This window comes from Phocoena sinus, chromosome 1, assembly GCF_008692025.1.
Source record: "Phocoena sinus isolate mPhoSin1 chromosome 1, mPhoSin1.pri, whole genome shotgun sequence".
In the NCBI taxonomy this organism is placed as follows: domain Eukaryota; kingdom Metazoa; phylum Chordata; class Mammalia; order Artiodactyla; family Phocoenidae; genus Phocoena; species Phocoena sinus.
The window spans coordinates 45,669,813-45,684,932 of NC_045763.1; the positions used below are offsets into that span (position 1 = coordinate 45,669,813).

Consider the following 15,120-nt stretch of genomic DNA (forward strand, 5'->3'; position numbering starts at 1 on the left):
AGTTCCCTCTTTTCTTGTATGGAAAAAAAGAGGCTGTGTAGTAAAACTAGAGATGAGAATGATGATGATAGTAATAATGATTCCTGCTTACATTTATTGAGCCCATTTCTGTGGGCCAGGCATTGTGCTAAGTGCTTTACATATATTAACTCTTTAAATTCTAATAATAGTTCTGTGAAATGGATGGTTTTATCATTTATATTTTACAGATGAAGAATCTAAGGCACAGAGAGATTAAGTAGCTTGTCCAAAGTTATGAAGCTTTCAGTGGCAGAACTGGGATTTGAACTAGAAAATCTGGTTCCACAGTCTGTGAACTAAAAAAAAGTGGAGGTTTCTGAATGCCAGCAGAGGAGGTATAAAAATCTTGGAATATTAGGACCATTGTACTTCTGTTATCAGCATATTACAAGTAATTTTGCCATAGCCTTATCACATTCAATAAAAGTGACACTCAATAAGCTCATGTGGTGTACATTTGAATAGTAAAGGTTAATTTGGTTAATCTCTTCTTTCTCCCTAAGGGAAAGTGATTTCTTCTGTTGGTTGCAATAGGAGATTTTTTTAAATGCAAAGATTCTGAAAAGATGCTAATTATTTTAGGTTCTGCACTTAAGAATGCTTTATAAATCTTTATATTCCCTTTGTAGGATTGACTAGCCAATATGTTGTCCCCTGCCCCCACCAGTGGAATGGTGCCCGTTTTATTGCATATGAGCGAAGCATTTTCCTTAATTGGTTTTACCAAACCTGATATTCCAGCTATCCACAACTGTAAGACCAGATGGTATTTTGGAGAGCACCTTTTCTTTCTGGCAGTAACCATTCCACTACTCATTATAGCTTCCCCATTCATATTTTATTTCCACTTCCCTTTTTCCTCTAAATAATTCAGATAAGAACTTGCAGTATCCGTTTGGGGCCCCATATGTGGACAAAAATAGGGAAACATTCTTTGTATGTGTGTGGAATTCTCTGGAACGGGCTGCTATATTTTTCTATTTTTGCCCTAATATGTCAGATCTGAAGACTGTACTGTACTTAGTCCTTGAGGGTAGATATAACTTTGTTCAATTACATCTACTGCACACTGGGGATAGAGAGACAAGTAAGAAATTGTTCTGGCCCTCAAGTTGTTCATAGTCTAATGGAGAAGACAGCCTTGTAGATAACTATTTGCAGAAAGTACAGATGGGGCAATTGAAGGCTGTGCAGATTACAAACTCAAAAGGGAGTTTGGTCAGATGCGGTTGGAGAGAGGCAAGCAAGGCTTCATACAGGAGGTGATTCTTGAAGAGTCTTTCAAAATAAGTGGGTGTTATCATGTGGTTCAGGCAGAGAAAGAGCATCCGAGGCAGAGGATGTGAAATACTGTGGTTTGTTTAGGCAGCTTCAAATAGTTTGATGTATGTTGAGCCAACGGTGAGGCTGAAAAGGATGTCAGGAGCCAACTCATGTTTGTTAAGATCTTTTATGCCATACTAAAGAGCTTAGGCTTCTGTAGTTCCATATGCTGGAATGATCTGATATGAAAACCCCAACCTCATTCCAGCCATGTAGAAATGCTCGATAAAAAGTCTCCTGTACAGGGACTTCCCTGGCAGTCCAGCAGTTAAGAGTCTGCTCTTCCACTACAGAGGGCGTGGGTTCCATCCCTGGTCGGGGAACTAAGATCCTGCATGCCGCATGGCGTGGCCAAAAACGAAAAAAAAAAAAGTCTCCAATACAGAACTGAGCTTGAAAAGAAGAAAGAGAAACACTCAGGTGCCAGGAAGAAAGAGGAAATCCAAACCCAGAGCTGGAGATAACAGGCATACCTTGGAGAAATTGCGGGTTCCGTTCTAGACCACTGCAATTATGCGATTTTTTTTTGGTTCCCAATGTATATAAAAGCTACGTTTCCACTATACTGTAATCTGTTAAGTGTACAATAGCATTATGTCTAAAAAAATGTACACACCTTAATTTAAAAATTGCTGGATAATTATTGCTAAATAATGCTAACCATCATCTGAGCCTTCAGCGAGTTGGAATCTTTTTGCTGGTGGAGGTTTTGCCTCGATGTTGATGGCTGCTGACTAATGAGGGTGGTGGTTGCTGAAGGTAGGGGTGGCTGTGACATTTTCTTAAAATACGACAATGAAGTTTGCCGCATCAATTGACCTTCCTTTCATGAATGATTTCTCTGTAGCGTGCAGTGCTGTTTGATAGCATTTTACTCACAGTAGAACTTCTTTCAAAATTGAAGTCAATCCTACCAAACCCTGCTGCTGCTTTATCAACTAAGTTTATGTAATCCTTCATTGTCATTTCAACAATCTTCACAGCATCTTCACCAGCAGTAGATTCCATCTCAAGAAACCTCTTTCTCTGCTCATCCATAAGAAGTAACTCGTTATCTATTAAAGTTTAATCATGAGATTGCAGCAATTCAGTCATATCCTTAGGCTCCACTGCTAATTCTAGTTCTCTTGCACTTTCCACCACATCTACTGTTAATTCCTCCACTGAAGTCTAGAACCCCTCAAAGTCATCCATGAGGTTTGGAATCAGCTTCTTACAAACTCCAGTTAATGTTGATATTTTGACTTCTTGTGAATCATGAATGTTCTTAATTGCATCTAGAACGGTGAATTCTTTCCAGAAGATTTTCAATTTACTTTTCCATCAGAGGACCCAACTATCTATGGCAGCTATAGCCTTGCAAAATGTATTTCTAATCTATTTCTAGATGCATGTATCCTAGAAATGTATTTCTAGGACTTGAGAGTCAAAATTACTCCTTGCAGCAGAATGGATGTTGTGTTAACAGGCATGAAAACAACATTAATCTCGTTGTACATCTCCATCAGAGCTCTTGAGTACCAGGTGTATTGTCAATGAGCAGTGATATTTCTAAAGGAATCTTTTTTTGGAGTAATAGGTCTCGACAGAGGGCTTAAAATATTCAGTAAATCATGTTGTAAACAAATTTGCTGTCATCTAGGCTTTGTTGTTACATTTATAGAGCCCAGGCAGAGTAGATTTCGCATAATTATTAAGGGCCCTAGGATTTTCAAAATGGCAAATGAGCATTGGCTTGTACTTCAAGTTACCAGCTGCATTAGCTCCTAACAAAATCGTCAGCCAGTCCTTTGAAGCTTTGAAGCCAGGCATTGAAGTCCGAGATGTCATCATCTTCCAGTATGAGGCTGTTTTGTCTACATTGAAAATCTGTTGTTTAGTGTAGCCACCTTCACTGATTATCTTAGATGGATCTACTGGATTACTTGCTACAGCTTTTACTTAGGCACTTGCTGCTTCCTTGTACTTGTATGTTATAGAGACGGCTTCTTCCCGTAAACCTTATGAACCAACCTCTGCTAGCTTTAAACTTTTCTTCTGCAGTTTCCTCACCTCTCTCAGCCTTCATAGAATTGAAGAGAGTTAGGGCCTTGCTCTAGATTAGGCTTTGGCTTAAGGGAATGTTGTAGTTAGTTTTTTTGTTTTTTTTATGATTCTGATTTCTCTCCTCTCTTAACATAACAATTATACTTCTTTATTTTTTTTGAATTTTATTTTATTTATCTTTTTATACAGCAGGTTCTTATTAGTTATCCATTTTATACATATTAGTGTATATATGTCAATCCCAATCTCCCAATTCATCACACCATCACCCCCCCTCCCCGGGAATGTAGTTAGTTTGGTCTGTGCAGACCACTAAAACATTCTCATATAAGCAATAAGCCTGTTTTGCTTTCTTATCATTTGTGTGTTCACTGGAGTAGCACTTTTAATTTCCTTCAGGAACTTTTCCTTTGCATTTATGACTTGGCTAACTATTTGACGCAAGATGCCTAGCTTTTGGCCTGTCTCGGCTTTCAACATGCCTTCCTCACTAAGCTTAATCATTTCTAGCTTTTGATTTAAAGTGAGAGACGTGTTTCTCTTCCTTTCACTTAAACATTTAGAGGCCATTGTAGGGCTATTAATTGACTTAATTTCAATATTGTTGTGTCTCAGGGAACAAGGAGGCCCAAGGAGAGGGAGAGAGATGGGGAAATGGCTGGTTGGTGTAACAGTCAGAATATTTATCAGTTAAGTTTGCTGTCTTGTATGGGCATGGTTTGTGGCACCCCAAAACAATTACAATAGTAACATCAAAGGTCACTGATCACAGATCATAACAAATATAATAATAATGGAAAAAGTTTGAAATGTTGCAGGAATTACCAAAATGTGACACAGAGACACAAAGTGAGCAAATGCTGTTGGAAAAACAGCATCTGTAGACTTGCTCGTTGCAGGGTTGCCACAAACCTTCAATTTGTTAAAAAAAAAAATGCAGTATCTGCAAAGTACAATAAAGTGAAGTGCAATAAAACAGGGTATGCTTGTATATAGTTCCGTGCAAACCAGGTACAGAGTTTAGGGGCTGGGGTTTTAGGGCCAGTATGGGGACAGCAGATAAGGCTTCAGGCCACATGAAGCTGGGAGTCAACACAGGGCTACTATGCTTTTGAAAAGTGAACTAGAAAAATTCCATCCACCAGTCCAAGGAATCAGCGTGAAGATTGTATCATCTCAGGGTTTGAGTTCAAAAAGAGTTGACCATAATAAATTAGAACCTCACACTTATTACTATGTGTGTATATATATTTTTAACTTCGTGCTATCTGCAAAGCTGAAAAATTAACATGAAAACTGGCCCAGAACCAGGGAAATCCAAAGGCCTTGGCAAAGGCAAAGGTGAGATTTCCCTGTTAAGACACTTCACAACCTAGAGTACACAGGACTCCTGTGGAAAACAGTCTCCATTAAAGATGAATTCATGGTCAAAAATTACAAAACTCTACAATAAAATAAATTACCAGGAGGGAGGATGAGCAGGCAGATGTAAATAATAGAATTTCTACTCCAGGAAGCAGAGATAACAGTTGAAAAGACCTTAAATATGTTTAAAATGTTCACAGGATAATGAAAGTAATAGAAATGATAAGAATAGGATAGTATGAAAAGAAAACAGGTAGATTTAGAGGAAAAAACAGAATTTATCCAATGAAAAAGCATATTTGTTGACAAAGAAACACATTGAACAGGTTAAAAGTAGGTAAGTCATAGCTACGGAGAGAAATGCTGAATTGAAAGCTAGATCTGAGGAAATCACTTAGAATGCATCCCACAGAAATAGAAATATGACAAGAGACTTGAAGGACAGGCAGAGACCATGTATATTTCTAATAAGCGTTTCAGAAGGTAGAGACTTGTGAGGAGGATACTGGTATAGATTTCATTGAGTATCTTAAAAATTGTAAGGGCAAACACTAAAATGATAGAAATAGAATGTATAACTTCCAAACCATAAAAGAAAAAACAAGATTAAAGAAAACTCAGGCTGTTAAATAAAAGATAAGAAAAGAAGAAAAAAGCAAAGAGAAAGTATGTCCAGTGTATCAGTAATCATAATAAATGCAAATGGATTAAACATGCCTATTAAAAGATAGAAACTCTCAGATTGGATAGGGGAGGAGGAGCAAAATAAAGCAGCCATAGGCTATTAAAGCATAATGACCCAGAAAAAAGTTGAAAGTAAAGGATGGAAGACATATGAATGTATAATAGGCAGGAGTTCATTGAAGCAATGTTTATAATAGGGAAAATGTGAGGGGGGAAAAAGTCCCTAAATATCCATTAGGGGACTAGATTTTAAAATTCTAAGACATTGTATATAAAAATAATGGAATAATATTCAATACTATTAAAACAGATCAACTGGGTTTATACGTATCAGTATGGATAAATCAAGAAATTATACTGAGTGAAAAAAGCAAGCTGCAGAATACTATATTTACACCTTCTTCCTACTGAAAACATCCCTTACCTGGCTTCATCGATTTATTTGTCATACCATTTAACACTGAAACTATTTTATATTGTAACGGATCATAAAAAAGGGCTCTGTATCAATTTTGGCTAGGGCTCCTAAAGGCTGAGAACAAAGGAATAGCTATAAAATGGTGTTCCCAAATGTTATTCTAGACCATCTATACAGAACTTGTGAAGCCAGATAATGAAGACCAGTTTTGGAATCCTGAACCTATCACCTACCTTAGGCAATAAAGAAAGTTGAAGGTAAAAAAAAAAAAAGAATGTTGAAGGTAAAGAAAGAGAGGAGATAGAATTCCTTTGGATAAAGTGGGAGGGCTATGGTATTTTCACTTGGAGAACGTGACCTCAGTTCCTGGAGTTGGTGGACACAGAGACCAGACCTGTGCCTGGGAAAGTCTAAAAACAGGGTGGCAACTGATGCCACAAGAAGGAGAAGTGGCTGCTGTGGGAAAGCTGTTATGCACAGAGTTTTTCAGGGCAAAGATGTGGGCGTAGTGGTGCTAACTGGCCTGGAGTTGAATTAAAGGAGCTCAGTTCACAAGGATCCTTGGAAGGGCAGTGGGACCCCTACAGAGAGAGTGGGTGAAGCAGTTGCCAGAAACTGGAGACTTAGGGTGGACCTCTAAGCAGCTGGCTGGAAGAGGCCTTGCTAGTGTTGTGGGAACTGCAGGTGAGATCTCAACCATGGGAGCTCTCCACGGAACCACAAAAACATCTCATGAATATCTGCCAAGTCTAGAGAGCACTGAAACCTGATGAGCGTAGCATCACAACCAAAAATAAGGCTTTTGCTTTCCCTTACTGCTTCTTTTTTTCCCAGTTTCAAACCTGGAAGGGCCAAAGACCAAAGCAAACAAGCAGATGGGGGAGGAGGAGAAGCAGAGGTGGGGAAGTAGAGAAGTCCCCAGACATCCCCTTCTCCCACCACGGGCAGCTAGGCTAGACCCCAGCCAGGGAGGGAGTTGAGACTTTTTGGGTTGCTTTTTATTGAACTATCACATGCATGTAGAAAAGTAGACAAATATGTACGTCTTAACAGATTTTCACAGAGAGAACACACCTGTGTCACCAGTATCCAGATCGAGAAACAGGACATTTATCAGAGGCCCCTGTGCCCCTTCCCAGTCCCTACCCGGGCCTACCTCCCCAGGGTAATGTTGATAAAAGCAAGAAAAAAAATTTTTTTTGTGCAATTATAAAAGCGACTTTATTTTTTTGTCTCCCAGTTTACTTAAAAAAAATTCTTAGTTGAAATAATTTCAAAACTACAGAAAAGTTGCAACACAGTACAAAGACCTTCCTCATCCCTTTCACCCAGATTCCTTAATTGTTAATATTTTACACTTAATGGAAAGATTCGTGTCAACTTTAAGATAGTGGTTTCTTCTAGAAACGGAAGGAAGGGAATGAAGGGCGAAGGGTGTAAGGAGACTTGAACTTTACAGTGTTTTATTATTTTATGTGTAATGGCAAAATGTTAACTTTTTTCATTATAAATAGTGAGTTATTCTCTACCTTTTTATTTGTTTAAAGTTTTAAAAAATTCTTCAAACGAGAGGGTTTGAGTTTTACCATCTAGGAAGTAGGGAGCTGTTGAAGTGTGCTTTTTATTGTTGAAATAAATATGTCTTTATGACTTCTCTGCTCTCTGTCCTTGCCTATGAATTAAGATACTTAAGTGAGCTATAAGGTTGATTCACCTCAGCATCGTTTTTCTTTTCTTCCCCTCCTTACTGCCTCTCAGTGCTAAGTGCCCAGTGGTGTCTGACATGGTAAGATTAAAACTTGCACTTTTCCTAATAGATGTAACCCTCTTCCTGATTTGCAGTAAGCAGGAGCTGCTTTTAAGCAATTACCCATCATTTGGGGCCATCACATATATTGTGCTTTGGTTCAGGTCATAATCAATAATTCATATGTCAATAGGAGCCCCATTAGCTCAGGTGAAGGCAGATGTCTTTCTAATGAAAATGTTCCATTTTCCAAATGACTTTTCTTTTTCTCAGAGAGTTGTGGTTATAGAAGACATAAAAAGATGGAAAACTATGTTGGAGCTTCCTGATCAAACCAAAGAGAATCTAGTTGAAGCCTTACGAGAATTAAAGAAGAAAATACCCTCCAAGGAAGTGTTAAAATCAACAAGGATAGGTATGTTCCTTCCGAATTTTATAAGTGCTTATATTTTATCTCCTTCTTTCTCCTTTCCTCCCTCCCTCAGACATTATCTATCATATCAGTGCTTCTCAAACTATCTGTGGTAAGAGATCATTGTTTAAAAAATTCTCCATTGGTTGCAGACTAATACTCTTAAAATATAATAAAAATTACCAGAAAAATGAAATTAAAATATACAAAATGTAAGCCCTACTTTTTAAAAAAATTATACTCAACAAATGTAGAAGTACTTTGTCAAAGTTTTAAATGCTTGCTTCAGTTTCTGTACTTACTGCATGAACTTGTAACTAGCATGATCTGTGGATAACGTTTTGAGTGTGCTTGATGCTTGGGTGTGCAAAAATGAAGAAGACATGATTTGTGACCTCAAGGAACTTAGGGTTTGGTGGAGAAACAAGCAGGTAGACAAATGGGAGTAGTAAAATAGTATAGGTTAAAAATAAAAGCCTATAAATACTGTCCATGGTACCATTCTGATCTGTACAAGGTATATGCTGGCACAGAGGACAGAGTAGTCTTACATCTGGGGAATTCAGAAAAGGCTCCATAGAAGAGGCGACATTTCACTTAAATCTTGGCTTTTCCATCTTGAGTAGAAATAACTTCCAAAGCATGGTTTGTAAAAACAAAATAATAGCAACATTTGTTGCTACATCATTTATTACAGCATTGGAGATATTTTAAGAGGTAAGTCAGGAACTGCGTTGAATTACCATTTTAGTACAGTACACAACTGTGAATAATATGCGAGGGAGGGCCAACATGTGTTCCTCAAGCTGCTCCCAAGTCCCCGGGGAGTCCAGGGTAGTCGTTCACAGCTGCTGTTCTTGCCCTCACCAGTGCAGCCATTGCCTTCTCTGCCTCCCCTTGACCTCTTGTTCATGAGAAGCAGGAAAGAAAGCAGCTTCAGACTGGCGCTAACAGCTGGCAAGAGCTGTGTGAAATTCCCCAGAGGTTCCCCCAAGAGTCTTGAGAGTTGCACCCCTGTAATATAAACCAGAATCTGAGAAAATTAGATGCTTAAAGAACATAAAACCCTATCATTATAGCCAAGGAGAGTCTCCCATCTGCTGCTAGATTTTCTCTTTATGGGTTGTGGTCACTAGAGGGCAATAAGACCATTCATATGAGCAGATAAGGTATTTCCACCAGTAGAGGGTACTAGTGGTTAATATTTTATGACATGTATACATGTACATATGTGTATGTATATGTTCATTTTAGGCACACCACAAATACCACTTACAATCAGATCTTAAATATCAGCATAATAGTCTGGAATTGTCCTACAAATACAGAACAGATGACAATTTTAAAAAAATCATTTCTATTTGTCCTTTGAGTACCATTGTGAATATGCTTTCAAGAAAGGGTGTGTCTGATGTTCAGAGATTCCAATTCAAGAATCCTAATGAAACCACAACAAGGGGGTATAACTTAAGAGGAGCTGGAAACCATCCAACTTTTGAGTCTTGACCCTATCCCAGGCCTTTCCATAACCTGAGGTTGTGTGGAATATACGGGTTCCTTGGTCAGTTGCTAGCCTGAAGATTCATTTGGATCATTGCCTGAGAATGTTTACATTCTTCCACCTTTAGCCTCCTGCCTGTCCCTATCCTGTGGGCTGTAAGGGACAAATATTTACTGAGTACCTTCTTTGTGCTAGGAACTATGCTGGCATAATGATGAAGGAGACAGATACTGTCCCACCTTTTTGGAGCCTGCAGTCTAATGGAAGGACAGGCAATTTAACAAGACTTTATCATACAATGCAATGAGTGCTCTGATGATGAGGAGGAGTTAGCCCAAGGAGTATATGTGTTGGGAGTAGAAAAGATGTTAAAGAATGTGTCAGGCCTGGGTATATCACGTGAGCTGTACAGAGGGCTGGAGGTGGGAGCGAACATGGTACACTGCAAAAACTAAAAGAAGTTTTGTGTACTTGAAATGTAATAAGCTGGAGACAGAGTCTGGACCAGATGGAGAAGACTCTTTGTAAGCCATTCAAAACTGTTTGGTCTTAGCATGCATATTAGTTACCTGTCCCTGTGTAAAAATTATGCCCAAATTTAGTAGCTTAAGTGTCTGTTATCTCACACAGGTTTTCTGAGGGTCAGGAATCAAGGAGCTGCTTATCTAGGTGCTTCTGGCTCGTGATCTCTTAAGAGGTTATAGTCAAACTGTTGGCTGGGACTGTAGTCATCTGAAAGCTTGACCAGGGCTTGAAGATCTGCTCCTAACTCCTCACTTATGGGATTGCTGGTAGAAGGCCTCGGTTTCTCATCACCTGGGCCTCCCCATAGGGCTGCTCATGACATGGTGGCTGACTTTCCCCAAAATAAGTGATCCGAGAGAGAATAACGGAGATGGAAACCATAGTGTCTTTTATCATCTAATCTTGGAAGTGACATACCATCACTTCTATTATATTCTGTTGATCACACAGACCAACCTGGGTACAGTTGGGAGACAACTACACAGGGGTTATGAATACAAAGAGGTGAGGATCATTGGGGGCTATCTTGTAGACAGGCTATCACAGCATGTATTTCTTTTAATTTAACCTAGATATATTCTACCTCCTGGACCTGCAGATTTATGTTCATTTGTAGAAGTTTTACAACCATTATCTCTTCAAAAGCACGTCTCCTTTATTCTCTCTATTTATTTGTTCTGGCATTCTACAATTAGAAATTTGTTAGATCTTTTATTTTCCATGCCCCTTAGCTCATATGTCTCCTTGTCTCTCAAAAAATTCTGGGCAGTTTCTTTAGTGTCCCACTATTGTGGGACATCCAAGAGGAAATGTCCAACAGAATGTTGGATGTACAAGGCTAAAGCTAAGGAGGGACAGTAAATATATACTTGAGAGTCATCATCAGCATATAGTTAGAAACTGAGGCAGTTGCCTGGGGAGAGTATGTAGGAAAAACAAAGAGCCAAGTCCCAAATCCTGAAGCACATCAATATATGAGGCTCACAGGAAATGGAGAAGGTGTGAGCAGGGAAATGGGAGAGAACGCTGTCATGGAATGGGAAGGAGGGCTTCTGAGAGGGGATTCGTCAGCAGTGTCCATCGTTGTCAAAGGGCCAAAGAAGCGAATTCTAAAAATTGCACGTTGGATTTTACAAAGTAAGGTCATTAATGATTTTGGTAAGGACAGTTTCAAAGGCAAGGTTAAGGGCAGAAGCTTGAGGAATGAGGAGGAGGTAAGGAAATGAGCTGTGAAAACAGACAACTCTTTCAAGAAGTTTGGTATTGAAAGGAAAGAGAGAGGTGGCAATATCAGAAAGGAATGTGGAATTGAAGAAAGTTATAATTTTTAAAATACGAAGGAACCTAACCTGTTGAGTGACAGGTTCGTAGGGAGACCTTATCAGGGAGAATGGACCAGACTTGGTAAGGATTGACTGTGGAGATGAGGATGCCATGATGCCTCTCATTTTGTTGTCACCCATACCCCCTTTACTGGCTCTTTCTTTCTACCTTCGGATACACTTAAATCTTCTCCTTTAATTGTCTGCCATCTTTTCCAGATACCTTGTTTCACTTCTTCCTTTTATAGCCAAATTCCTTTAAATATGATTAATAATCACAACTCCCATTTCTGCCCCTTCCCCTCCTTCATTAAATTATTTCCATGCTGGCTTCTCCCACAAACACTATTCTTCTCTCTAAGGACACAAGAGATTTCATTCTATCCAAATCCAGTAGTCTTACCTCAGTTCTCATTTTCCCAGAACTGTGAACTTGAGACCATTGATTACTCTCTTTTCTGTCAATATGAATGATACTGAACTTGTTGCCAGTTCTTTATCTATTTTTTAAATGTTTATTTCCTTCAAGCCCTTATCTGAGTTTTAATTACTTATTTAATTATTTACTGAGTTATTTTTTTGTTTACTGTACAGTAACTCTATGCCAGCAAGGCCATGCAATATATTTTATTCACCAATGCATTTCAAGCATAGTGTGGCATATAACAGATGCTCAGGATATGTTCATCAAATTAATGAACATGACAGGGTCAAACAAGATTTTCTCCATGGCGCTTTCTAGCTTTCTTTATTCCTGTTTCTCGCCTTTCTCTGTTTCGTCCATCTTTGTCTCCCGTCCTCTCACAGGAGGTACTTTTCCAGAAAGCTCAGACCTCAGTCTTTGGCTGCTGCTTTAGAGCACTTAGCCAGAGAGGCCATCCACTTCTCCAGATTAACTGAGGCCTTAATTCAGAAAACTCCTGGGTATGCGTCTCCTGTCCTGATCCATTTCTGAATCTTAGATTCTTAGAAATACTGTTCCAATTTACATTGCTACAGTTTTCTTAAAATCTTACTAATTTACTGGGTAAAAATAGCATCTTGTTTTCATTTGCTGTATAGAATGGATTGTTTTCTATTTGTTTATTGGCACTTTGTCCTTTTTTTGTGAATTGTTTGTGTTCTTTGTCCATTTACTGTTGAGATCTTATAGTTTTTGTTTTCTGTTTCTGAACTTTATAAGTGTCAATGTCATAAACGTTTAAATCCATTTAGCTACCTCAGTTTATAAACAAGGAAATTCAGACTCAGAGAGATGAAGTGACTTATCCAGGGCCATGTAGTGAGTTAGCACCAGAGATGTAATGAGAATCCAGGTCTCTTGGGGCAGTGTTCTTTCTTGGTTAGCAGACTGCCATTGTGCCCTGAATCCCAGCCATATGTGCCTTAATTTTACTGGACCATCTCTATGGGTTCTGCCATCTGCTCAAGCTCACCTCTTTTAAATCAGAATTTAGTGCCTTTTCTTGTGTACTTCAAATGGGAGTTTTCTCCTAGTATTTTCATTTTAGTCAGTGTTTGCTCTGACATAAACTCTTTAGGTGCAAATGTCCAGCAGGCAGTTGGAGATGTAGGACTGAAGCTCAGATGAGAGACTAGACTAAAAATATGTATTTGGAAGACATTCGCCTGGAAGCATTTGCTTAAAATCACTTAAGTGGATGAATTCTCTGAGTAAAAGAAAAGATTAAAGGGCTGAAGGATTGAGCTGGGGAGAATATCCGTGGCAGGGAAATGGGAAGAGGAAGAGGAGCCGGTGAAGAGGCAAGAGTATAATTAGAGAGAGGAAGAGAACCAGGGCTGTGCAGTGACACGCGGGCTAAGGAGGAGAGTGGTTTTTTGTTTTGTTTTGTTTTGTTTTTTTGCGGTACGCGGGCCTCTCATTGCCGTGGCCTCTCCCGTTGCGGAGCACAGGCTCTGGACGCGCAAGCTCAGCGGCCATGGCTCACGGGCCCAGCCGCTCTGTGGCATGTGGGATCTTCCCAGACCAGGGCACGAACCCATGTCCCCTGTATCGGCAGGCTGGCTCTCAACCACTGTACCACCAGGGAAGCCCAAGGAGAGTGTTTTGAGAGGCAGGGGAAGTGAGTAACCTCACTGTTCTCAAGTGGTCTGGGAAGTTGAGGGCCAGCTGGGCAAAAGCCTTTGGATCTAGCACCTAATGGGGCCTCTGTGTCTGAATACCTTTATTATAAAGGAAACCAGTGGGCGGGGATATTAAGTAAATGGCTGATGAGGCAGTGGAGTTAGACCTTGCACTCAACCTGGTAGGCAGGCATGCCCCACTTCTGCAATACTGTAGGTATAAATATTCTGGGAGAAGTTTTAAGTCCATCATATTGATCTGATTTTCATTTATAATTGATTCACAACAAAAAACCTTGTACTTACAAAGTGCTTTCGCATCTACGACTTCATTTGATCCATATAACAATTCTATAAGGTAAATATTATTATTTCTTCATTTTACAAATGAGAACACTGATTTCCTCATTTTACAAATGAGAACACTGAGGCTTAGAGAGTTTAAAGTAACTTGCCCCAGGTCGGGAAACCAAATAATAAGCGACAAAGCTAAGGTGGACTTATGCCATGTCATGCCACCTCCTGAAACCCAAAGATGCACCTTTGTCCACGGCAAGCTCTTACTTGTCCTTTAAGACCCAGATGAAACATAATCGTCTTGGTGAAGCAAAAAGTGTTTGTTGAATGAATAAACGAGTTAGTGAGTGAGTGAATGAATGGGTTTGTGATTTGACTTGCCCAAGTTCATGGGATAAGTTAGTGGCAAGGAACTTTCAAATGGCCTTCTGTTCTTAAGTTGTCCCATAGATTCAGCAATCCTGAACTGCTGATAAGCTCCTGTGTTCATTATCTGTGAATAGTGCCATAACAAATCGCCAGAAAATTAGTGGTTTAAAAAGCACAGATTTATTATCTTACATTTCTATAGGTTAGAAGTTCAGTACAGGTCTCAGTGAGCTAAAATCAGGGTGTTGGCAGGGCTACATTCCTTTCTGGAGACTCTAGGGGAGAATCTGTTTCCTTGCCTTTTCCAGTTTCTAGAAGCCACCTGCATTCTGTGGCTTGTGATTCTCTTCCTCCATCTCCAGAGCTGGCAATGGTGGGTTGAATTCTTTTCACACCTCATCTCTCTGACCCACTCTTCTGTCTCTTCTGCCTTTAAGGACTCATGTGATTAGATTGGGCTTGCCTAGGTAATCCAGGCTCATCTCTCCATCTCGGGGTCCTTAACCTGAATCACATCTGCAAAGTCCCTTTTTCCATGTAAGGTAACATATTCAGAGGTTCTGAGGATTAGGGCATGGATGTCTTTGGGGACTATTATTTTGCCCACCACAGCCCTTCAATTACTCTGTGCTCTTTCAGGTTCTATGCTCTTATTCACTCTACTGCTTGTCAAGACTCTGGACGAGAATTGCCTCTTTCATGGTATTCCCTGGCCCGTTTGCCAGCCAAATTGACTCCTCTGTCCTTTTGGCCCTTGGTTTCCCCCTTCAATACTATCTTAGGACCTGTAACACTTTGGTGCACTGTTTTTGTTTAGGTGTCTTCTCCTGTGCTTAGACCTACCTGGAACTCCTTGAGTAAAGGGCTGTGTCTTGTTCAACATTCTATCCCAAAGTCTAGCACAGGGCCTGGTACTTACTAAGTATTTGATAATGTTTGTTAAATGAGCAAAAGACCGCTTCCTGCAGGGAATTTGTCTTAATGTGCTGGGATGCAGAAGCCCCG

The 15,120-nt window shown here is 39.7% G+C and overlaps 1 protein-coding gene across 3 annotated transcripts in view; it reads left to right on the forward strand.

The window, feature by feature from the left end:
* The window catches only part of TCEANC2 (transcription elongation factor A N-terminal and central domain containing 2), a 43,215-nt gene that overhangs the window by 11,568 nt on the left and 16,527 nt on the right, over positions 1 to 15,120 (forward strand). For all 3 annotated transcript variants that reach the window (XM_032621616.1, XM_032621606.1, XM_032621625.1), the window contains exon 3: positions 7,878 to 8,019. In XM_032621616.1, coding sequence (XP_032477507.1) covers positions 7,878 to 8,019 — 142 coding nt within the window. The remainder of the gene's footprint in view (positions 1 to 7,877; positions 8,020 to 15,120) is intronic.